At 37.0% G+C, this 26,371-nt stretch overlaps 1 protein-coding gene across 7 annotated transcripts in view; it reads left to right on the forward strand.

Moving 5' to 3' along the window:
• The window catches only part of MEMO1 (mediator of cell motility 1), a 134,917-nt gene that overhangs the window by 40,116 nt on the left and 68,430 nt on the right, over positions 1 to 26,371 (forward strand). For 2 of the 7 annotated variants that reach the window (XR_014254110.1, XM_082427004.1), the window contains one exon: positions 6,721 to 6,887. The exons of 4 other annotated variants lie outside the window; for them this stretch is intronic. Coding sequence is in view for 2 of the 3 variants with exons in the window: in XM_082427004.1 (XP_082283130.1) it covers positions 6,740 to 6,887 (148 nt within the window). In the remaining variant the exon portion in view is untranslated. Of the gene's footprint in view, positions 1 to 6,606; positions 6,888 to 26,371 lie in introns of those variants that run through there. One more of the 7 variants, XM_082427001.1, reaches the window with a different exon arrangement.

Consider the following 26,371-nt stretch of genomic DNA (forward strand, 5'->3'; position numbering starts at 1 on the left):
TTTCTGTGCATTAATTTTGTATCCTGCTACTTTACCAAATTCATTGATTAGCTCTAATAGTTTTCTGGTAGCATCTTTAGGATTCTCTATGTATAGTATCATGTCATCTGCAAACAGTGACAGCTTTACTTCTTCTTTTCTGATTTGGATTCCTTTTATTTCTTTGTCTTCTCTGATTGCTGTGGCTAAAACTTCCAAAACTATGTTGAATAATAGTGGTGAGAGTGGGCAACCTTGTCTTGTTCCTGATCTTACTGGAAATGGTTTCAGTTTTTCACCATTGAGGACGATGTTGGCTGTGGGTTTGTCATATATGGCCTTTATTATTTTGAGGAAAGTTCCCTCTATGCCTACATTCTTCAGGGCTTTTATCATAAATGGGTGTTGAATTTTGTCGAAAGCTTTCTCTGCATCTATTGAGATGATCATATGGTTTTTCTCCTTCAGTTTGTTAATATGGTGTATCACGTTGATTGATTTGCATATATTGAAGAATCCTTGCCTTCCTTTAATAAACCCCACTTGATCATGGTGTATGATCCTTTTAATGTGCTGTTGGATTCTGTTTGCTAGTATTTTGTTGAGGATGTTTGCATCTATGTTCATCAGTGATATTGGCCTGTAGTTTTCTGTCTTTGTGACATCTTTGTCTGGTTTTGGTATCAGGGTGATGGTGGCCTCGTAGAATGAGTTTGGGAGTGTTCCTCCCTCTGCAATATTTTGGAAGAGTTTGAGAAGGATAGGTGTTAGCTCTTCTCTAAATGTTTGATAGAATTTGCCTGTGAAGCCATCTGGTCCTGGGCTTTTGTTTGTTGGAAGATTTTTAATCACAGTTTCAATTTCAGTGCTTGTGATTGGTCTGTTCATATTTTCTATTTCTTCCTGGTTCAGTCTCGGCTGGTTGTGCATTTCTAAGAATCTGTCCATTTCTTCCAGGTTGTCCATTTTATTGGCATAGAGTTGCTTGTAGTAATCTCTCATGATCGTTTGTATTTCTGCACTGTCAGTTGTTACTTCTCCTTTTTCATTTCTAATTCTATTGATTTGAGTCTTCTCCCTTTTTCTCTTGATGAGTCTGGCTAATGGTTTGTCAATTTTGTTTATTTTCTCAAAGAACCAGCTTTTAGTTTTATTGATCTTTGCTATTGTTTCCTTCATTTCTTTTTCATTTATTTCTGATCTGAGCTTTATTATTTCTTTCCTTCTGTTAACTTTGGGGTTTTTTTGTTCTTCTTTCTCTAATTGCTTTAGGTGCAAGGTTAGGTTGTTTATTTGAGATGTTTCCTGTTTCTTGAGGTAGGCTTGTATTGCTATACACTTCCCTCTTAGAACTGCTTTTGCTGCATCCCATAGGTTTTGGGTCGTTGTGTCTCCGTTGTCATTTGTTTCTAGGTAGTTTTTGATTTCCCCTTTGATGTCTTCAGTGATCACTTTGTTATTAAGTAGTGTATTGTTTAGCCTCCATGTGTTTGTATTTTTTACAGATCTTTTCCTGTAATTGATATCTAGTCTCATAGCATTGTGGTCGGAAAAGGTACTTGATACGATTTCAATTTTCTTTAATTTACCAAGGCTTGATTTGTGACCCAAGATGTGATCTATACTGGAGGATGTTCCATGAGCACTTGAGAAAAATGTGTATTCTGTTGTTTTTGGGTGGAATGTCCTATAAATATCAATTAAGTCCATCTTGTTTAATGTATCATTTAAAGCTTGTGTTTCCTTATTTATTTTTATTTTAGGTGATCTGTCCATTGGTGAAAGTGGGGTGTTAAAGTCCCCTACTATGATTGTGTTACTGTCGATTTCCCCTTTTATGGCTGTTAGCATTTGCCTTATGTATTGAGGTGCTCCTATATTGGGTTCATAAATATTTACAATCGTTATATCTTCTTCTTGGATTGATCCCTTGATCATTATGTCTTTGTCTCTTGTAATAGTCTTTATTTTAAAGTCTATCTTGTCTGATATGAGAATTGCTACTCCAGCTTCCTTTTGATTTCCATTTGCATGGAATATCTTTTTCCATCCCCTCACTTTCAGTCTGTATGTGTCTCTAGGTCTGAAGTGGGTCTCTTGTAGACAGCATATATATGGGTCTTGTTTTTGTATCCATTCAGCCAGCCTGTGTCTTTTGGTGGGAGCATTTAATCCATTTACATTCAAGGTAATTATCGATATGTATGTTCCTATTCCCATTTTCTTAAATGTTTTGGGTTTGTTATTGTAGGTGTTTTCCTTCTCTTGTGTTTCTTGCCTAGAGAAGTTCCTTTAGCATTTGTTGTAAAGCTGGTTTGGTGGTGCTGAACTCTCTCAGCTTTTGCTTGTCTGTAAAGGTTTTAATTTCTCCGTCAAATCTGAATGAGATCCTTGCTGGGTAGAGTAATCTTGGTTGTAGGTTTTTCTCCTTCATCACTTTAAATATGTCCTGCCACTCCCTTCTGGCTTGCAGAGTTTCTGCTGAAAGATCAGATGTTAACCTTATGGGGATTCCCTTGTGTGTTATTTGTTGTTTTTCCCTTGCTGCTTTTAATATGTTTTCCTTATATTTAATTTTTGATAGTTTGATTAATATTTGTCTTGGCATGTTTCTCCTTGGATTTATCCTGTATGGGACTGTCTGTGCTTCCAGGACTTGATTAACTATTTCCTTTCCCATATTAGGGAAGTTTTCAACTACAATATCTTCAAATATTTTCTCAGTCCCTTTCTTTTTCTCTTCTTCTTGTGGGACTCCTATAATTCGAATGTTGGTGCGTTTAATGTTGTCCCATAGGTCTCTGGGACTGTCCTCAGTTCTTTTCATTCTTTTTTCTTTATTCTGCTCTGCAGTAGTTATTTCCACTATTTTATCTTCCAGGTTACTTATCCATTCTTCTGCCTCAGTTATTCTGCTATTGATCCCGTCTAGAGTATTTTTAATTTCATTTATTGTGTTGTTCATCGTTGCTTGGTTCCTCTTTAGTTCTTCTACATCCTTGTTAAATGTTTTGGCATTTTGTCTATTCTATTTCCAAGATTTTGGATCTTTACTATCATTATTCTGAATTCTTTTTCAGGTATACTGCCTATTTCCTCTTCATTTGTTAGGTCTGGTGTGTTTTTACCTTGCTCCTTCATCTGCTGTGTGTTTTTCTGTCTTCTCATTTTGCTTATCTTACTGTGTTTGGGGTCTCCTTTTCGCAGGCTGCAGGTTCGTAGTTCCTGTTGTTTTTGGAATCTGTCCCCAGTGGCTAAGGTTGGTTCAGTGGGTTGTGTAGGCTTCCTGGTGGAGGGAACTAGTGCCTGAGCTCTGGTGGATGGGGCTGGATCTTGTCCTTCTGGTGGGAAGGTCCACGTCTGGTGGTGTGTTTTGGGGTGTCTGTGGCCTTATTATGATTTTAGGCAGCCTCTGTGCTAATGGGTGGGGCTGTGTTCCTGTCTTGCTAGTTGTTTGGCATAGGGTGTCCAGCACTGTAGCTTGCTGGTCATTGAGTGAAGCTGGGTCTTGGTGTTGAGATGGAGATCTCTGGGAGATTTTCACCATTTGATATTACATGGAGCTGGGAGGTCTCTTGTGGACCAGTGTCCTGAAGTTGGCTCTCCCACCTCACACAGCCCTGATGCCAGGCTGGAGCACCAAGAGCCTTTCATCCACATGGCTCAGAATAAAAGGGAGAAAAAATAGAAAGAAAGAAAGAGAATAAAATAAAATAAAATAAAATAAAATAAAGTAAGATAAAATAAAGTTATTAAAATAAAAAATAAAAATTATTAAGGAAAAAAGTGTTTTTTAAAAAAAAATTTATTATTATTATTATTATTTGGCTGTGTTGGGTCTTCATTTCTGTGCGAGGGTTTTCTCTAGATGCGGCAAGCAGGGGCCACTCTTCATCGCGGTGTGTGGGCTTCTCAGTATCGTGGCCTCTCTTGTTGCGGAGCACAGGCTCCAGACGCGCAGGCTCAGTAGTTGTGGCTCACGGGCCTAGTTGCTCCGCGGCATGTGGGATCTTCCCAGACCAGGGCTCGAACCCGTGTCCCCTGCATTAGCAGGCAGATTCTTTTTTTTAAGTAAAAAAAAAAAAACAAAAAACAAAAAACCGACAGAACCCTAGGACAAATGGTGAAAGCAAAGCTATACAGACAAAATCTCACACAGAAGCATACACATACACACTCAGAAAACGAGGAAAAGTGGAAAAATAATATATCTTGCTCCCAAAGTCCACCCCCTCAATTTGGGATGATTCATTGTCTATTCAGGTATTCCACAGCTGCAGGTACATCAAGTTGATTGTGGAGATTTAATCCGCTGCTCCTGAGGCTGCTGGGAGAAATTTCCCTTTCTCTTCTTTGTTTGCACAGCTCCCGGGGTTCAGCTTTGGATTTGGCCCCGCCTCTGCGTGTAGGTCGCCTGAGGGCATCTGTTGTTCGCTCACACAGGACGGGGTTTAGGAGCAGATGCTTCGGAGGCTCTGGCTCACTCAGCCCGGGGGGAGGGAGGGGTACAGAGGATGCGGGGTGAGCCTGTGGCGGCAGAGGCCAGCGTGATGTTGCACCAGCCTAAGGCGCGCCGTGCGTTCTCCTGGGGAAGTTGTCCCTGGATAACGGGACCCTGGCAGTGGTGGGCTGCACAGTCTCCCAGGAGGGGCGGTGTGGATAGTGACCTGTGCTTGCACACAGGCTTCTTGGTGGCGGCAGCAGCAGCCTTAGCGTTTCGTGCCCGTCTCTGGGGTCCGCGCTGATAGCCGCGGCTCGCGCCCGTCTCTGGAGCTCGTTTAAGCGGTGCTCTGAATCCCCTCTCCTCGCGCACCAGGAAACAGAGGCAAGAAAAAGTCTCTTACCTCTTTGGCAGCTCCAGACCTTTTCCTGGACTCCCTCCCGGCTAGCTGTGGTGCGCTAACCCCTTCAGGCTGTGTTCACGCCGCCAGCCCCAGTCCTCTCCCTGGGATCCGACTGAAGCCCGAGCCTCAGCTCTTAGCCCCCGCCCGCCCCAGCGGTTGAGCAGACAAGCCTCTCGGTCTGGTGAGTGCTGGTCGGCACCGATCCTGTGTGCGGGAATCTCTCAGCTTTGCCCTCTGCACCCCTGTTGATGCGCTCTCCTCCGTGGCTCCAAAGCTTCCCCCCTCTGCCACCCGCAGTCTCTGCCCACGAAGGGGCTTCCTAGTGTGTGGAAACCTTTCCTCCTTCACGGCTCCCTCCCACTGATGCAGGTCCTATCCCTATTTTTTTGTCTCTGTTATTTCTTTTTTCTTTTGCCCTACCCAGGTACCTGGGGAGTTTCTTGCCTTTTGGGAGGTCTGACGTCTTCTGCCAGCGTTCAGTGGGTGTTCTATAGGAGCAGTTCCATGTGTAGATATATTTCTGATGTATCTGTGGGGAGGAAGGTGATGTCCGCGTCTTACTCTTCCGCCATCTTCCACATGTGACTTTTTGAATTATTGTTTTCTCAGGCTATATGCCCAGTCGTGGGATTGCTGGGTCATATGATAGTTTTATCTTTAGTTTTTTAGGGAACCTCCATACTGTTGTCTACGGTGGCTGTATCAATTTACATTCCCATCAACAGTGCAAGAGGGTTCCCTTTTCTCCATACCCTCTCCAGCATTTATTGTTTGTAGATTTTTTGATGATGGCCATTCTGACTGGTGTGAGATGATACCTCATTGTAGTTTTGATTTGTATTTCTCTAATAATTAGTGATGTTGAGCATCTTTTCATGCATTTGTTGGCCATCTGTATGTCTTCTTTGGAGGAATGTCTATTTAGGTCTTCTGCCCGTTTTTCGATTGGGTTGTTTGTTTTTTTGATACTGAGCTGCATGAGCTATTTGTATATTTTGGAAATTAATCCTTTGTCCATTGCTTTGCTTGCAAATATTTTCTCCCATTCTGAGGGTTGTTTTCTCATCTTTTTTATGGTTTCCTTTCCAGTGCAAAAGCTTTTAAGTTTAATTAGGTCCCATTTGCTTATTTTTCTTTTCATTTCTCTAGGAGGTGGGTCAAAAAAGATCTTACTGTGATTTATGTTAAAGAGTGCTTTTCTCTAAGAGCTTTATAGTGTCCTGTCTTACATTTAGGTCTTTAATCCATTTTGAGCTTATTTTTTTGTATGGTGTTAGTGTTTTAATTTCATTCTTTTACATGTAGCTGTCCAGTTTTCCCAGCACCACTTATTGAAGAGGCTGTCTTTTCTCCATTGTATATTCTTGCCTCCTTTGTCAGAGATTAGGTGATCATAGCTACGTGGGTTTATATCTGGGCTTTCTGTCCTGTACCATTGATTTATATTTGTTTTTGTGCCAGTACCATACTGTCTCGATTACTGTAGCTTTGTAGTGTAGTCTGAAGTTGGGGAGCCTGATTCCTCCGGCTCCATTTTTCTTTCTGAAGATTGCTTTGGCTATTGGGGGTCTTTTGTATTTCCATATAAATTGTAAAGTTTTTTGTTCTAATTCTGTGAAAAATGCCATTGGTAATTTGATAGGGATCGCATTGAATCTGTAGATTGCTTTGGGAAGTATAGTCATTTTCACAATATTGATTCTTCCAATCCAAGAACATGGTATATCTCTCCATCTGTTTGTGTCATCCTTGATTTCTTTTATCAGTGTTTTATAGTTTTCTGAGTACAGATATTTTGCCTCCTTAGGTAGGTTTATTCCTAGGTATTTTATTCTTTTTATTGCAATGGTAAATAGGATTGTTTCCTTAATTTCTCTTTCTGATCTTCCATTGTTAGTATATAGGAAGTCCTCACCATGACAATCAGAGAAGAAAAAGAAATAAAAGGAATACAAATTGGAAAAGAAGAAGTTAAACTGTCACTGTTTGCAGATGACATGATGCTATACAGAGAAAATTCTAAAGATGACACCAGAAAACTACTAGAACTAATCAATGAATTTGGTAAAGTTGATGATTCTTTTAATGATGAAAGTACATTGAGATTCATACTTTGCAAAGCTTTACTTTAAAAGGCTTTGTTGGGAACTCCCTGGTGTTCCAGTGGTTAGGACTCAGCGCTTTCACTGTGGTGGCCTGGGTTCAGGCCCTTGTCAGGGAACTAAGATCCCACAATCCGCGCAGCCCAAAAAAAAAAAAAAAAGGTCTCTGTTTCAGGATTTTTATCAAGAAAGGTGTAATTTCTTAAGAGTAATTAAATTCTCTTATATGTTACTTAATTTTGTTCTCTTCTCACTTTTGGGAAAGAGGTTCTTGATGTCTGCTCAGTCATTCCTACCTTGATCTTTCTTAGTTTCTGATATAACATTTGAGGAAGGCGTAGAATGAAAGCTGATGGCATGGAGTCATACCTAGTAAAATGCATATAAAATTATTGATAATTATCTTTTTTAAGCATCAACCTAAACAATTCTACCTCTTAGTATGTTACAGTAACCTGGAATTACAGACATAATTGAGTTTACCCTCTTCATTTTACAGGAAAGGAAATTGAGGCCTGGATCTGTAGGAAAGCTAGGATTGTCACCTGGATCACTTGAATCTCAGAGTTGGCATTGTGCTGTGAAGTAGGACAGCCCCACAGTTCAGAGACAGACCGATATGGCTCAGAGATCTTGACATTGCCATTTATTAGCTGTATGAACTTGAGGAAAGTTTTTTTTTTTTTTCTTTTTTTTTGGCTGCGCCATGTGATGTGCAGGTTTTTCGTTCCCCAACCAGGGATCGAACCCGTGCCCCCTGTGGTGGAAGTGTGGAGTCTTAACCACTGGACCACCAGGGAAGTCCCAAGGAAACTTTGTTTTTTAAATTTATTTGTAAGCTAGAGATAATAACTATGTCATATGATTACTATGACAGTTAATCAAGAATAACATTTTAAGGAACCCGGTACTATGCCTGTGACATTGCAGGTACACTATAAATTCGTTTTTTTCCTGTCCCTCTTGTTTACAGTTCTTTTCTTGCCTCCTTTTTGAACTGAACATCAAGTATATCTAAAGTAGCTGAAAACAGCATGCTTTTGTTGCATGTATTACCTTGTTCATGGTATTTACTTAACAAATTTTTTCTTTATTGGAATAAAAAATTTGGTCTGGTCCTTTTCTGAACTTTCTGGATGACAGTTACTGAAGTTCAAATTGAGAAGATTTACTTTTATTCTGAAGTACTTTAAAATAACTTTGGTTGTTATATCCCCATTTATTGTAATTATTGACTATTAATCAAAAATGTTTTAAGTTATATTTTATGTGTCCTCAGGGTAGATTGTAATCATGTTCATGCTTGTATTCTGCTGCAGCAAACAGGATTGTTAGAAAGCCCATTATTAATAGATGTTTAAAGGTTGCTTTTATAGATGAAAGCTATACTACCAATACCAAATGCTAATATTTTTAATTATCACTCTCCTTTTTAACACGAAATGTTGGCTTTACGTTTCTGCAGAACTAGCTACAGGATTGTTAACCTATAATACATGTTTATTTTTATTTATTTATTTTTAAAATAAATTTATTTATTTATTAATTTTTAAATATTTGGCTGCATTGGGTCTTCGTTTCTGCACACGGGCTTTCTCTAGTTGTGGCGAGCGGGGGGCTACTCTTCGTTGCGGTGCACAGGCTTCTCATCACGGTGGCTTCTCTTGTTGTGGAACTTGGGCTCTAGGCGCATGGGCTTCCGTAGTTGTGGCTTGCGGGCTCTAGAGCCCAGGCTCAGTTGTTGTGGTGCACGGGCTTAGTTGCTCCGCGGCATGTGGGATCTTCCCGGACCAGGGCTTGAACCCGCGTTCCCTGCATTGGCAGGCGTATTCTTAACCACTGCGCCACCAGGGAAGTCCCTGTAATACATGTTTAAATTTGAATGTGTAGAGAAAATCTTAGAGGGTGTTTATCTTCCAAAAAATACACTCTCAGATTCAGGTTGTTTGCTACCTATTTGGATAAAATTCCAAAAGCATACCCGAATGTTGATTTTCCCATGACATTATTAGATGGCTTTCTTTATTAAGAGGTATAAAAATATGATTGCTAATGCCTAAGGTTATATTTCATAAAGTGAGTAAATTGATGTATTTGAAGCGTTGGAGACCTCAGATTGGGAGGCCTAGAGGTGATGAAAAAGAAGGCAATGATAGTTGCTTTCAATTCTTCTTGGATTGGTTTTCATTTGATGACTCCATTTTCTTGTAACTCATCTTGTCTGTAACTACTTGTAAATGCAAGTTTTACCCCCAGCCACTGAAAACTAATTGCTCCAAGGTTACTGATTTCTCATAATCAGCAAATACTACATTGATTGGCATTTTTTCTGTTCTCATCATGCTCATTCATTAGAGACCATTGGATTCTGCTAATCTTCCTGAAGATCTTACCTCTTTGCTTTCCTTGTACTGTATTTTCCCTCTATTTCTTGTGCTGCACCTCTTTCCCCTCCTTCACTGGCTCAACTTCTTACTCATATCTGTATCCTAAGCCTCAGATTTTTAACATTTGTGTTGTCAACATCAATCTGTACACATTTAGGCAGTTCCTATCCATTCTTGTCTTTCACCACCTTAATTAAATGACTCTGAATTCTTTGTTTCTGTCCTTAATCCTTTTTTTTTTCTGTATTTAAGACTCTTATTCTTTACCAATTGCATATCTTTACCTGGTTGCCTTATTGTCTCCTAAAACTTTCAGTGTGTCTAAGTCAAAGTCTTCATCTTGGAACAAACTTGGTCTTAATTCCTGGTCTTAATTCTGTCACTGATAGTGGCACTATCATTTATCCAGCTCCCAAGTTTAGTCATCATTGATTCTTTCACTCACCCCTTTCCAATTTATTTAGGCACAAAATTCTATATTCTAATTTTGCTAACACAGTTTGGGAAATGTTGGCTTATAGAATTAAGATTGGTTGTGTAGTTATCTATATTTCTTTTGAAATGGCCTAAGTGTAGAGGAGTTTGGGAGGGAGTTTTTATTTCTTTAATAGAATTTTTGTGGTGGCTGTGGTTTAAAAGAAAGTGCCAGTGATATTGTCTAAGGCCTCTTAAAGGTGCTAGTGCCTGAGTATGGCTGAGCCTGTCAAAACTTTTCTGGTATGATCTTCTGGGAATGGGAGAGGTGCCACTTGGGTTTAAACCCAGGTATTCTTCAATCTGGGCAGCTTTTACATTAACACATTTGTTTCAGTGTTAAGCAGTTTGATGAAAACAGTACAAAGGATATGGAAAGGGTTTGGCAGAGTGGATGCACATGTATACCTCAACTTCCATGTTGAACCATATCCCTTGGTTTCCAAACTTAATTTTCTCCCTAAATCATCAATCTCAGAACTTGGAAAGCCTTTTATCTTGATGGCTGTTATGACCGACTATCTTTTTCTTTTCTGCATATCTGATACCTGGTATGCCCATCTCTCAGTCCACATTAGGCATGTTTTCTTGGCTAGTTATCAAGTAAAAACTTGCTGAGATTCTTTTTGTTTGCATCTTATGGTTGCAAAATCAGAAACACAATTCTTTAGATGGATGAGCTGGCATATGCAGTACCAATGCTTAGTGAAAGAAAGAAACAGGCCTCAAACATGCCACAAGAGTACAAAAACAAAAATTGCATTAGATTATAGTTAATTACTTCAAAAAGTAATTTGACTTTTCTAGATTATCTGGTACATGATTGCTGAGAAAATCAGAGTGGAGAATAACTCTAGTCCTTGATAGACAAATTTAAAAAAAAAACAACTGTTGAAAGCATTGCATTTTCAATGGAGAAGAATTATAAAGAAAGATATTAATAATCAACTATACTTCAATAAAAATAAATAAACTAAAAAAAATATTAATAATGTGTTTAATGTTGTCTTTTCTGGACCATTCTTTTCTAGAATGTTTCTGTATTCACTGATTCTATCTACCAGAAATTTGGTGATGAATGTCAAACCTAGGGAAGTGAAGTAAAAGGGGAAATCCCTTTTTGGTAACAGGGAAGTCTTGTCAGATTGGTCCATATGTATTCCAGTACTCTGATACATATTTTATTGGTCAAATAGCAATTCTTAACCATTTGGCTTTATTTATTTTAACCTAGATTATTAATTTAGGTATTGTCTTAGGTCTAACAATGATTTGTTGTTAGTTGGGTTTAGTTTTTTTTTTTTAATATTTATTTATTTATTTGGCTACGCCAGGTCTTTAGTTGCAGCATTCGGGATCGTCATTGCTGCGTGCAGGATCTTCGTTGTGGTGTGCGGGCTTTGTAGTTGCAGTATGCGAACTCTTAGTTGCGTCACGTGGGATCTAGTTCCCTGACCAGGGATCGAACGGGGCCCCCTGCATTGGGAGCACGAAGTCTTAGCCACTGGACCACCAGGGAAGTCCCTGGGTTTAGTGTTTATAAGCTTTTTTCCATGTCAGTAAACATGTGTCTGCAGCATCATTATTTAATGTTATATGACTGCACCGTCTTTTTTTATACTTAATTTTTGGGTAGGTAGTATATGTGTGTAGTGCAAAATACAAGAGATAGAAAAAGGTATACAGTGAAAAGTAAAGTTTCCCTCTACTCTCTGTCCCCTTCTCAGGATTCAGTCATTGTTATCCATTTCTTTTGTGTTTGCCTAGAGGAATTCCACATGAATAAAAATCAGTACATAATCATGTATGATATATATGCACACACAAAAATGGCAGCATATTGTATCCTTCTGTACCATGCTTCTTTTTACCCTCAATTAAAAGATCTTTCATAGAGGTTCATAAAATTTGTCTCTTTGTTTTCCCGTTGCTGAATATTCTATTTTATGGATCTACCATGATTAGTTTAACCAATTTCTTTTTTGGTAGGTGCTTAGATTGTTTCAGATCTTTTGTTATAGCAGTTTACACATGTGCAGTCTTATAAGTTAGATCTAGTCCGCTGGGCCTGATACACTTTTTCAGATCAAACTCTGTAAGTGAAAACTCTTAGAGAAGAAAATCTGTATTACACAGAATAGAGTGAGATGTGATAATGTCTACAGATTTGTTTAGTGGTAGAAATATATGAAAAATGAAAATTCTAATTTTTCCTTTTACCTTAAGAAACTTTTATTTTTTAGCAATTGCCTGAGAATTGTTTCCTTGTGTGGGAAGTGTTATCCTATTCCTGATTCTTTCCGCTAAGGCAGACTTGTTTTATTTTTCCATAAATTATGTTTTTGCATTTGGTACCAAATTATCCAGATTCACTAGTATCAATTGGCTGGTTGTAACCTAAAGAAATATTAAAAAAAAAAAAGTTGCAGTTGGAAGAAAATAATGATTCCTGGTTAGATATGCATTAAGGAAGTGTTGTGGACCCAACTTTAAGCATTTGTACCACTTCAGCTCATTTAGCTTGTTGCTTTTTATGATCCAGGTTCGTGTTTCCTAACTAGAGTACTTGACCCTGTGTTAGAGGATAAATGTGGTGTATCTTCTTGAAGCCTCCATTTAAATTGCAGATAGGAGCATGGGAATTTTGAAATTACTATGGATATTGTCATTTAGTTTATTACATTCACATGAATTTAAAAAAAAATTTTATTTATTTTATTTTTGGCTGCATTGGGTCTTCGTTGCTGTGCGTGGGCTTTCTCTAGTTGCGGAGAGCAGGGGCTACTCTGTTGTGGTGCACGGGCTTCTCATTGTGGTGGCTTCTCTTGTTGTGGAGCACAGGCTCTAGAGTGCAGGCTCAGTAGTTGTGGCACATGGGTTCAGTAGTTGTGGCTCACGGGCTCTAGAACGCAGGCTCAATAGTTGTGGTGCATGGGCTTAGTTGCTCCGTGGCATGTGGGATCTTCCTGGACCAGGGCTCGAACCCACGTCCCCTGCATTGGCAGGAGGATTCTTAACCACTGCGCCACCAGGGAAGCCCCTCACATGAGTTTTTGGACTAAAACAGAAGATTTAAAAGAATTTGTTTGCATATCACCCAGTTTCTATGAATCTGAGTTTATTTTCCTTTTTCATTTGTTATTTGAGTGGAAAAGCTGGAGAGGCATTGATTGAAGTGAGAGGCTAGAAACACTATTAAAAATAAACTTACGTAAATTTTAAGAAACAGTGGATCACTTATGGATTCAAAGTAGTTTAGAGGTAAAAATTCATGCATTTATATATTGCTAACTTACAGATTATGTGATTTATTTATGTAATGAAAACAGTTTATAACTAATATAAACTGTCCAAGAGTCTGTTAGCTGCATTCATTCATGTATTCATTCATATAGCATGTGTACATGAATGCCTTTATGGCAGGGGCCCCACATTTTAGTGTGTATCACAGCCACCTGAGAGCTTGTTAAAAGCTTGTTAAAAACTCCAGGTAACCATCCCCAGAGATTGTGATGACATAGTGATCTCTTTTTAAAATAAACACATTATTGGATGATTCTTGTCTGTAGACCACTTTTTGACTATTATAGGAGAAAGAATTATCGTAACTAAAAGGTTAAAAAAATACCCCATTACTTAAAAAGATTTAATGGCAGGAGAATATAAAAGTCTTAAGGATTGTGAGCGATTTAAAACAGTAGCATAATGCAGCATAATAGGCTTGGTTTTGAATTTGACCTGCCTACTGTAAAGGCCAATAGATAGTAGTTGTTTGCTAAACATTAGTAATGGATAACTTGTGACTGGCAGCAACAATTATGTTGCTATTTCATGGTCCAAGTAGAAAATACATATCTTAAGAGTCAAAATGTATTTTTCCTAGGCATTTAAATTACTCTGAAGAAATAAAGTAATTTATTTTGAAATGTCAAATATAATTGAGGTCAGGCATTAAATTTTTATCAAATGAGGGATGAGTTAAATTAATCTTTTAAAATACTGTTTTGAGGAGAATGGTGAGGGTATGGTGAAACAGGTATTGTTCATGCATGGTGCATGATTTTGAATGGATGCAATTTTGGATAACATTTTGAATGTATGTATTGAAATCTTAAAAAGACTCATTGATTTACATAGTAATTCGATTCTGAGAATCTCAAAAGGAGATAATTTAAAATATGGAAATAGAGATATATATTACAGAATTGTTTATAATAGCGCAAAAAATTGGAAAGAAAGAACCTAAACATCTTATATTAGAGTAGTGTTTAAGGAAGCAGTGATCCATTTACAAAAAGAAATCTTATTTAGCCATAAAATGTCTATAAAGAGTTCATAATACAGGGAAATACCTATGTATAATGTTATGTAAATAAAATCAAGTTACAGAATTGTATATCATTTTAAAGACTAGAAGGAAATTTGGAAAATATTAATTTTGGTGGGTTTTTAAAATAATTATGGGATTTTTGTTTTTCCCCCTTCTTAATATGTATTCCCCACAATTTCCATACTGAACATATATATATATATATTATATATATATTATATATATATATATATATATTTTTTTTTTTATAATGAAGAAATAGCAGACAAAAATCAGTATCTTGATCTTAAAAAAGAGTTTAGGTAAGATACTATAACCAGGCACTCTCAAGGAACTTAGTGGCATCATTTGATAGGGATAGGGAATTTGTTTATAAACAGAATAAGAGTAAGAATAGGGAGTCCAAATTAATAGACTGTTAAAGGGATCAATGCTGAACCTATTTTCAGGTTATGGTTTTGTAAATCACCTCAAGGGAGAAATACACCGTGATCCTTCAAATTTGAAGCCCTTTTACGTATGAAATGCCAGTGGAATTGGTATTAACTATATGAAAATTTTGAGAGACTGTATATGAGTGGACAGAAAAGTGGTAAGTGATGTCCACTTGGCCAGATATGGGTTAGTTGGTATGCACTAAAGATTGTTCATTTGGATAGTTATTTGCCGCTATGGATTCTATTCTGAACTACAGAGTTTAGCAAAAAATATAAACAGATTCTTAAAATGTTTATAATTTTAGTGGGTAATAAGGAATCCAAGATATTTGGATTTGGTCTAACCCTTTGAGGTTTGTATCAAGGAGAACAATAGTGTTCTTCATAGCAAGGTTTTTTTTATTTTTGTTTTTGTTTTTTTGGTTTGATACAGTACTTCTCTGGATGGGTTTTGGGTCAGATTCAGTGAGACAATTCTTGTGTTCTTGTACTCCTAAGGGCATATTATTTTCTGTATGAGGAGTCCTGTCATAAGATACATAAAAACAAACAGCATCCCTTGCCATGTATCTAAAAATAGGATACTTAGTTTTGTAAATAGCATAGCAATAAATTATAAGTATATGGTCACAGTAAGACATCAGTAATGAGAGAAGGGATTTAGGGAGAACTGCTGAAATGTTATTTTTTAAATTAAATGAGGTCATTATAGTCAGTAAGCCTTCTGAGAAATACTTTTCATTGTAGTGAGAAGTGGTTCCCAAATGCTGTTTTTTGATGAATTTTTTCACTGTTTTGCATTGAAATTAAAAAATGCCAGAACATTGTGGAGAGTGTGGTTTTCATAGTGCTACTATATTTCATTGATTTTAAGATGTAGGTTTTCCCACATTTTAACATTTCTGAAATTGAGATGTGTTTTACAATCAATGGCATCTTTAAATCATTGTCAGTTGCGAAATAGTTGTCACTGCCTACATATACTCGAACTCAATAATTAATCCTGTTGGTATGACTAGACAACTGCAACTCATTGGTGTTTCTGGTAACATACCATTTAAGGACCATTTATGAAAGAGATGAACATGCCTGGGTTGTCTTCTGAAACCTGTTGGTTGCACCTTTTGGTGATACCTTTTGGTAAGATCAGAAAAGATATAGCATCAAGACTTGGACAATGTGTGTCAGTTTCTTGGACTAGAGTCCCGAGGCAGTAGAGGAACATATTTAAAAGGAATATCACATCACTAATTCCTTTGGTACAGAGAATGATATTATGGAAAAACAGGGTCACTGATGACTGAGTTAAAAAGCAATTTAGATATTAGATTGCGAATGTGAAGAAAATTTTAAGAGTATCTTGAGTTCATTTTGCTTTTCTTTTTTACATAAACTTGTGTTATGAGAATTCACATCTAAATAAGTTTAAGAACTTTTCCAATAAATATAAAAATTCTAAGTGATAAGAAACCATCTGTCTTATTTTAATTGGAAGGTTTTTTATTTTCTTTCTTTCTTAGTGATACATAAAACACTGGTGCACCTTCTTGGAATCAATGAAATGTGGTTATTCAGTTTAAAGGACTGAGGTTATCTTAAAATTGTGCACTTATTACTTTTTGGTGTTACGGTATTTATTTTAAGAAATCATGGTGGTCATAGATAAATGGTTGATGTGTTTTAAATGTCCTTTCTTGAGAAAATAAAAAATTTGCACAGCCACTATGGAGAACAGCGTGGAAGTTTCTTAAAAAACTAAAAATAGAGTTACAATAGCAGTCCCACTCCTGGCCATGTATCTGGAAAAGATGAAAACTCTAATTTGAAAAGACACATGCACCACAGTGTTCACAGCAGCACTATTTACAATAGCCAAGACATGGAAGCAACCTAAGTGACCATCGACAGATGAATGGATAAAGAAGATATGGTATATGTACAATATATAGTGGGATATTACTCAGCCACAAAAAACAATTAAATGATACCATTTGCAGCAACATGGATGGACCTAGAGATTATCATACTAAATAAAGTCAGACAGAGAAAGACAAATATCATATGGTATCACTTATATGTGGAATCTAAAAAAATGATACAAATGAACTTATTTAAAAAACAGAAATAGACTCACAGACATAGAAAACAAACTTATGGTTACCAAAGGGAAAAGGCAGGAGCTAAGGATAAATTAGGAATTTGAGATTAACAGATAGACACTACTATATATAAAATAGAGAAAAAACAAGGACTTCCTGTATAGCATGGGGAACTATATTCACTATCTTGTAATAACCTATAATGGAAAAGAATCTGAAAAAGAATATATATATACACGTATATATATATATATGTATCTGAATCACTTTGCTGTACACCTGAAACTAACACAACATTGTAAATCAACTATATTTCAATTAAAAAATTTTAATTGATAATGTCTCATCTCATTTTACCTGCATAACATATTGATAGTGAAGTAACATAACATTATTATTGGTATGGAAATTAAACCATCTATAATGACAAAGTCTGTTTTGAGATGAGAGCTCATGTTTTTGACATTTTGGACTTCTCAATACTTTAATCTTTTTAATATAAAATATATAATTAGAATAACACTAAATATGGAAAACCAGGATCCATCTTGCTACAAATTTCATAATCATGATAATTATCATTGTACAACCAGTACTGTGGTGGAAAATGTTAACATTCATCTTTCTCATATACAAAATACCTCAAGGCAACATTACATTGTTTTGAATAAGTTTACTGTCAGTACTTCAAATAAAGTTGACATGTGCAAAAAAAAAAAAAAAAATTGCAACCCTATGTTGGTCCCTTAAATTTCTTCTGAAATTTTATTGGCCTGTAACATTCAGCGATCCAGGAGCCACTGTCATAAAAAGTCTAGCATGTTAATCTTATTTATTTTTGTGTTTTGGCCACACTACGCGGCATGCGGGATGATTCCCCAACCAGGGATTGAACCTAGGCCTCCGCAGTGAGAGCGCCAAATCCTAACCACTAGGCCACCTAGGAACTCCCTAACATATTAATCTTATTATTTGTAGACTTTCTATCACAGATTAGAGTTTATTTCTTAGCTTGGTTTTAACAGATTTAGAGTGATTAAGAAGAAAATACTAGGTGCTGACAACCTACTTTTTTGGCTTTGTATTTTTTGCTTCTGCTTTGTCTCTTGTTACTTTGGTTTTTTGGGTTTTTTTTACATTTTAAAAAAATTTTCATTTTATTTATTTATTTTTGGCTGTGTTGGTTCTTCGTTGCTGCACATGGGCTTTCTCTAGTTGTGGCAAGCGGGCGCTGCTCTTCGTTGCGGTGCGCAGGCTTCTCATTGCAGTGGCTTCTCTTGTTGCAGAGCACGGTTTCTAGGCACATGAGCTTCAGTAGTTGTGGCTCATGGGCTCTAGAGCGCAGGCTCAGTAGTTGGGGTGCACGGGCTTAGTTGCTCCACGGCATGTGGGATCTTCCCGGACCAGGGCTTAAACCCGTGTCCCTTGCATTGGCAAGCGGATTCTTAACCACTGCGCCACCAGAGAAGCCTGGTTACTTTGTTTTAACCAGTCCTGTAGAATTATATTTACTATGCTGGTACCAATTAAAAAAGAATGTTAAAAAAGTTGTGATAGTTGATCATTCTTTACCTTATGTATGTGGAATACTTTGATTAGCACTGGAAGGCTCCTCTCCTAACCGAAACTGTCTTTCCTATTAGCTTGTCCTGGTGTCTGAATTTATCATCTTTCCACCATTCTTTGGATTTAAGACATTGACACTTATAAAGTGCCATGAAGGCAGGTATCTCTCCTGTCTTTTTTTTAAGTTTTTTATTAAAAAATTTTATTATTTATTTTTGGCTGCATCGGGTCTTAGTTGCGGCACGCAGGATCTTCGTTGAGGCATGCGGGATCTTTTCATTGCGGTGCACGGGCTTCTCTCTAGTTGTGGCGTGTGGGTTTTCTCTTCTCTAGTTGTGGTGCACAGGCTCCAGGGCTCGTGGGCTCTGTAGCTTGGCGTGGGTTCCAGAGTGCATGGGCTCTGTAGTTTGTGGCACGCAGCCTCTCTAGTTGAGGCGGGCAAGCTCAATAGTTGTGGTGCACGGGCTTAGTTGCTCCACAGCATGTGAGATCTTAGTTCCCTGACCAGGGATTGAACCCACATCCCCTGCATTGCAAGGAGGATTCTTTACCACTGGACCACCAGGAAAGTCCCATTTCCTCTCTTTTTTTTCTTGCTATAACTACAGCATTCATCCCACTTCCTGGCACATAAATAGCTGCTCCATAAATATTTATTCAGTTAACAAATGAAAGCAAATTATAACGTGATTGGTCATAGTTAACCTTATGATGTAATAGTTTATTAAATAACTAGTAGAACATAAAGCTGTGTGGTGACTGAAACACAATACGGATAAAATTCTAGGAAAGGTAAGTGATATGACTAGAATGGTCCTCAGGCTTTATTTATTTATTTAAAAATTTTTAAATTTTATTTTGGTCCTCGGGCTTTTTGAGGTGTATTCTACTTTCCTTTTTTTTCCCTGAATTTAATTTAATTTATTTTTTTACACAGCAGGTTCTTAATAGTCATCCATTTTATACATATTAGTGTATGTATGTCAATCCCAATCTCCCAGTTCATCCCACCACCAGCCCCCCCACCCCCGCCACTTTCCCTGATTGGTGTCCGTACGTTTGTTCTCTACATCTGTGTTTCTGTTTCTGCCCTGCACACCAGTTCATCTGTACTATTTTTCTAGGTTCCACATATATGCGTTAATATACAATATTTGTTTTTCTCTTTCTGACTTACTTCACTCTGTATGACAGTCTCTAGATCCATCCACATCTCTGCAAATGACCCAGTTTTTCCTTTTTATGGCTGAGTAATATTCCATTGTATATATGTACCACATCTTCTTTATCCATTCGGCTGTCGATGGCCATTTAGGTTGCTTCCATGACCTGGCTATTGTAAATAGTACTGCAGTGAACATTGGGGTGCATGTGTCTTTTTTTTTTTTTTTTTTTTTTAGTGTTACCAAGGATTAGCTGTGTGCTCTTACTCTCAGCTTACAGATTCACATTGTTTTTTTTTTTTAATTAATTAATTAATTAATTTTTATTTTTGGCTGTGTTGGGTCTTCGTTTCTGTGCAAGGGCTTCCTCTAGTTGCGGCAAGCGGGGGCCACTCTTCATCGCGGTGCACGGGCCTCTCACTATCGTGGCCTCTCGTTGCGGAGCACAGGCTCCAGACGCGCAGGCTCAGTAGTTGTGACTCACGGGCCTCGTTGCTCCGCGGCATGTGGGATCTTCCCAGACCTGGGCTCGAATCCGTGTCCCCTGCGTTAGCAGGCAGATTCTCAACCACTGCACCACCAGGGAAGCCCCCGCATGTGTCTCTTTGAATTATGGTTTTTTCTGGGTATATTCCCAGTAGTGGGATTGCTGGGTCATATGGTAATTCTATTTTTAGTTTTTTAAGGAACTTCCATACTGTTCTCCATAGTGGCTGTATCAATTTACATACCCACCAGCAGTGCAAGAGGGTTTCCTTTTCTCCACACCGTCTCCAGCATTTGTTGTTTGTAGATTTTCTGATGATGTCCATGCTAACTGGTGTGGGTGATACCTCACTGTAGTTTTGATTTGCATTTCTCTAATAATTAGTGATGTTGAGCAGTTTTTCATGTGCCTCTTGGCCATCTGTATGTCTTCTTTGGAGAAATGTCTATTTAGGTCTTCTGTCCATTTTTGGATTGGGTTGTTTGTTTTTTTAATGTTGAACTGCATGAGCTGTTTATATATTTTTGAGATTAATCCTTTGTCCGTTCATTCATTTGCAAATATTTTCTCCCATTCTGAGGGTTGTCTTTTCGCCTTGTTTGTAGTTTCTTTTGCTTTACAAAAGCTTTTAGTTTCATTAGGTCCCATTTGTTTTTTTTTTTGTTTTTATTTCCATTGCTCTAGGAGGTGGATCAAAAAGATCTTGCTGTGATTTATGTCAAAGAGTGTTCTTCCTGTGTTTTCCTCTAAGAGTTTTATAGTGTCTGGTCTTATTAGAGGTCTTAGGTCTCTAATCCATTTTGAGTTTATTTTTGTGTATGGTGCTAGGGAGTGTTCTAATTCCATTCTTTTATAGGTAGCTGTCCAGTTTTCCTAGCACCACTTATTGAAGAGGCTGTCTTTTCTCCATTGTATATTCTTGCCTCCTTTGTCATAGATTAGTTGACCGTAGGTGCGTGGATTTATCTCTGGGCTTTCTATCCTGTTCCATTGATCTATATTTCTGTTGTTGTGCCAGTACCATATTGTCTTGATTACTGTAGCTTTGGAGTATAGTCTGAAGTCAGGGAGTCTGATTCTTCCAGCTCCGTTTTTTCCCTCAAGACTGCTTTGGCTATTTGGGGTCTTTGGTGTCTCCATTACAAACTTTAAGATTTTTTGTTCTAGTTCTGTAAAAAATGCCATTGGTAATTTGATAGGGATTGCGTTGAATCTGTAGATTGCTTTGGGTAGTGTAGTCATTTTCATAATATTCATCCTTCCAATCCAAGAACATGGTATATCTCTCCTTCTGTTTGTGTCATCTTTGATTTCTTTCACCAGTGTCTTATAGTTTTCTGAGTACAGGTCTTTTACCTCCTTAGGTAGGTTTATTCCTTTGTATTTTATTATTTTTGTTGCAATTGTGAATGAGATTGTTTCTCTTTAATTTCTTTCTGATATTTCATTGTTCGTGCATAGGCATGCAAGAGATTTCTGTGCATTAATTTTGTATCCTGCAACTTTACCAAATTCATTGATTAGCTCTAGTAGTTTTCTGGTGGCATCTTTTGGATTATCTATGTATAGTGTCATGTCATCTGCAAACAGTGACAGTTTTACTTCTTCTTTTCTGATTTGGATTCCTTTTATTTCTTTTTCTTCTCTGACTGCCTTGGCTAGGACTTCCAAAACTATGTTGAATAATAGTGGCAAGGGTGGACATCCTTGTTTTCTTCCTGATCTTAGAGGAAATGCTTTCAGTTTTTCACCATTGAGAATGATGTTGGCTGTGGGTTTGTCGTATATGGCCTTTATTATGTTGAGGTAGGTTCCCTCTATGCCCACTTTCTTGAGAGTTTTTATCATAAATGGGTGTGGAATTTTGTCAAAAGCTTTTTCTGCATCTATTCAGATGATCATATGGTTTTTATTCTTCAGGTTGTTAATATGGTGTATCACATTGATTGATTTGCGTATATTGAAGAATCGTTGCATCCCTGGGATAAATCCCACTTGATCATGGTGTATGATCCTTTTAATCATACACCATGGTGATGTTGGATTCTGTTTGCTAGTACTTTGTTCAGGATTTTTGCATCTATCTTCATTGGTGATATTGGTCTGTAATTTTCTTTTTTTGCATCATCTTTGTCCGGTTTTGGTATCAGGGTGATGGTGGCCTCGTAGAATGAGATTGGGAGTGTTCCATCCTCTGCGATATTTTGGAAGAGTTTGAGAAGGATGGGTGTTAGCTCTTCTCTAAACGTTTGATAGAATTCACCTGTGAAGCCATCTGGTCCTGGACTTTTGTTTCTTGGAAGATTTTTAGTCACAGTTTCAATTTCATTACTTGTGATTGGTCTGTTCATATTTTCTGTTTCTTCCTGGTTCAGCCTTGGAAGGTTATACCTTTCTAAGAATTTGTCCATTTCTTCCAAGTTGTCCAATTTATTGGCATACATTTGCTTGTAGTAGTCTCTTAGGATGCTTTGTACTTCTGCAGTGTCTGTTGTAACTTCTCGTTTTACATTTCTAATTTTATTGATTTGAGTCCTCTCCCTCTTTTTCTTGATGAGTCTGGCTAGAGGTTTATCGATTTTGTTTATCTTCTCAAAGAACCAGGCTTTAGTTTTATTATCTTTGCTACTGCTTTGTTTCTATTTCATTTATTTTTGCTCTGATCTTTATGTTTTCTTTCGTTCTACTAACTTTGGGTTTTGTTTGTTCTTCTTTCTCTAGTTCCTTTAGGTGTAAGGTTAGATTGTTTATTTGAGATTTTTCATGTTTCTTGAGGTAGGATTGTATTGCTGTAAACTTCCCTCTTCGATGCGTCCCATAGGTTTTGGATTGTCATGTTTTTGTTGTCATTTGTCTCTAGGTATTTTTTGATTTTCTCTTTGATTTCTTCAGTGATCTCTTGGTTATTTAGTTACGTATTGTTTAGCCTCCATGTGTTTGTCTTTTTTACATTTTTTTCCCTGTAATTTATTTCTAATCTTATAGCGTTGTGGTCAGAAAAGATGCTTGATATGATTTCAGTTTTCTTAAATTTTCCAAGGCTTGATTTGTGACCCAAGATGTGATCTATCCTGGAGAATGATCTGTGTGCACTTGAGAAGAAAGTGTCATCTGCTGTTTTTGGATGGAATGTCCTATAAATATCAATTAAATGTATCTGGTCTGTTGTGTCATTTAAAGCTTGTGTTTCCTTATTAATTTTCTGTCTGGATGATCTGTCCACTGGTGTAAGTGAGGTGTTAAAAGTCCCCCACTATTATTGTGTTACTGTCTATTTCCTCTTTTATAGCTGTTAGCAGTTGCCTTATGTATTGAGGTGCCTCTATGTTGGGTGAATATATATTTATAACTGTTATATCTTCTTCTTGGATTGATCCCTTGATCATTATGTTGTGTCCTTCCTTGTCTCTTGTAACATTCTTTATTTTAAAGTTTATTTTATCTGATATGAGTATTGCTACTCCAGCTTTCTTTTGATTTCCATTTGCGTGGAATATCTTTTGCCATCCCCTCACTTTCAGTCTGTATGTGTCCCTAGGTCTGAAGTGGGTCTCTTGTAGACAGCATATATATGGGTCTTGTTTTTGTATCCATTTAGCCAGCCTGTGTCTTTTGGTTGGAGCATTTAATCCATTCACAGTTAAGGTAATTATCGATATGTATGTTCCTATGACCATTTTCTTAATTGTTTTGGGTTTGTTTTTGTAGGTCCTATTCTTCTCTTGTGTTTTCCACTTAGAGAAGTTCCTTTAGCATTTGTTGTAACTTCAGAGCTGGTTTGGTGGTGCTGAATTCTCTTAGCTTTTGCTTGTCTGTAAAGCTTTTGATTTCTCTGTCGAAACTGAATGAGATCCTTGCTGGGTAGAGTAATCTTGGTTGTAGGTTCTTCCCTATCATCACTTTAAATGTATCATGCCACTCCCTTCTGGCTTGTAAAGTTTCTGCTGAGAAATCAGCTGTTAACGTTACGGGAGTTCCCTTGTATGTTATTTGTAATTTTTCCCTTGTTGCTTTCAATAATTTTTCTTTGTCTTTAATTTTTGTCAGTTTGATTACTATGTTTCTTGGCGTTTCTCCTTGGGTTTATCCTGCCTGGAACTCTCTGTGCTTCCTGGTCATGGGTGGCTATTTCCTTTCCCATGTTAGGGAAGTTTTCGACTATAATCTCTTCAAATATTTTCTCGGGTCCTTTCTCTCTCTTCTCCTTCTGGGACCCCTATAATGTGAATGTTGGTGTGTTTAATGTTGTCCCAGAGGTCTCTTAGGCTGTCTTTATTTCTTTTCATACTCTTTTCTTTATTCTGTTCCTTGGCAGTGATTTCCACCCTTCTGTTTTCCAGGTCTCTTATCCATTCTTCTCCCTCAGTTATTCTGCTATTGATTCCTTCTAGTGTGTTTTTCATCTCAGTTATTGTATTGTTCTTCTTTGTTTGTTTGTTCTTTAATTCTTCTAGGTGTTTGTTCTTTAATTCTTCTAGGTCTTTGTTAAACATTTCGTGCATCTTCTTGATCTTTGCCTCCATTCTTTTTCAAGGTCCTGGATCATGTTCACTATCATTATTCTGAATTCTTTTTCTGCAAGGTTGCCTGTCTCCACTTCATTTAGTTGTTTTTCTGGGGTTTTATGTTGTTCCTTCGTCTGGTACATAGCCCTCTGCCTTTCATCTTGTCTATCTTTCTGTGAATGTGGTTTTCATTCCACAGGCTGCAGGATTGTAATTCTTCTTCTCTACTTTCCTCTTTTTAAGGAACCTACTTCATGTTAGAAAGTATGGAATTTCCTAGAGGACAGTAATTATTCTTTACTATGTCTTGATTGACAAAATAGATGATTTAAAAAAAGTAAAAGAGGTTTCATTACCACTGTTAAGTGAATATGTATTTTTTAATCTGTAATTGATAGATCTTATATTTATCTAGAGATTTATTTTATATTTAGGTAAAACTTGTTATGCATATAGTTTTGTGGAGTCTTTGCGGTCCAAGTCCCTTTTTTGGTTGGCCACTGTTGATCCAGACTTGCTATTGGAGTGTGGTCTATAGGCCAGCAAACGTTGCTCTTACTTGCAGAGCATATTCGAAATGAAGGATCTCAGGCCCCACTCCAGACCTATAGAATCATAATTAGTATTTTAATGAGATCCTCAGGTGGTTCCATTGCACATTTTTTGAGAACAGTATAGGACACATGATTGTTTTCAGAGTCAGGAGGCCATTGAATTTTTTTTTCTCTCCAAAGAGGAATAGGAGGAGCAGACTAAAGAGAGTTAAAAATCAGTTTGGCTTACTTAATTACCATATTTTAGAATGGTTCTGTTAATTAGTTGCATAGGAATTCCTGAAAATGTGTGTGTGTGTGTGTGTGTGTGTGTGTGTGTGTGTGTAGTATCTTTGTGGTTTTGTCACCATGCAAATAAACTTTTTTGTGAAATATTGTTTGATTTAATTGGGACTCAAACAGAAGTGTACTGACTTGCCTGCAGCACGTTATTTATTGTCTATTTCTTAAGGAAATACTTTAGCATTGATCCTTTGAGAACCTACTTTTACTCTTTATCCAAAGGAGTACATGCCCATTTATTCCTCTCAGGGCAAGGTCAGACTACCATGAAGTAGTTTTACGAGGATTGTTCCTTTTGATTCATTTTTTCCATTCATCACTGTGCCTTCAAATTCAGTGATATTTGAGAAAGAAAGCACACATTCTACATCACCTTCATGTATTTAGGATACCATATTGCCAAGTATCAGCCTCTGTGGAAGAATGCAAATTTATTTTTTATTTGACACTTTACAAATCAACAGTTAAGCAGCCATTTGTAATAAATAGATACACTCAGCTATCTTAGTTAAAAATAATTGAGAAACTTGGAGTTTGACTTTTATCTTAGGATCCTTCTGAAGAAACTGGTTCTTTTACAGAAGGACTGTTAAGAAAGCTTGGTTTAGTGCTTAAAACCAGTGAAGTTGGGGGCAGTAGGGTTGCTGAATTGGGAGATATTTTTTTTGTTTTATTTAGTTTTATATTTGTTTTGTAAACTTCCTATGACATGGAAATACTTATTTTAAGTTAACATGAAATTTATTAGGAAGCTAAAATTTTAATTTACTTTGAAATTAGGAACTATTTTTCCTTGAATTAGTAATGAAATTATTTAATATAAGTTTTTTGGTAACTGTTCTTAAATTTAAGTTTTAAAAATAAAGTACATCATTTGATTGCTGAATCAGACCTTTTTTGTACTTTGGCAGTTTATAGATGGGCTAGCCATTTATAAACTTGACTTGTTTATGTATATAGTCCTAAACACAGACTTTCCAAATCCATAAATGCTTCATCTCAATGGATATTTGGCAAGTACAAATTAGAAGAAACAAAGGGGTACGATTTCATACCCATCAAATTGGCAAAAATTAAAAATTCTAAAAGTATCAGATGTTGGTAAGAATGTAGGGAAATGGGAAATTTGAGCCATTGCTGATGTTGGAGAAATATAATTTAA

The sequence above is a fragment of the Balaenoptera physalus genome (genome assembly GCF_965194825.1).
Source record: "Balaenoptera physalus genome assembly, chromosome: 15".
NCBI lineage: Eukaryota > Metazoa > Chordata > Mammalia > Artiodactyla > Balaenopteridae > Balaenoptera > Balaenoptera physalus.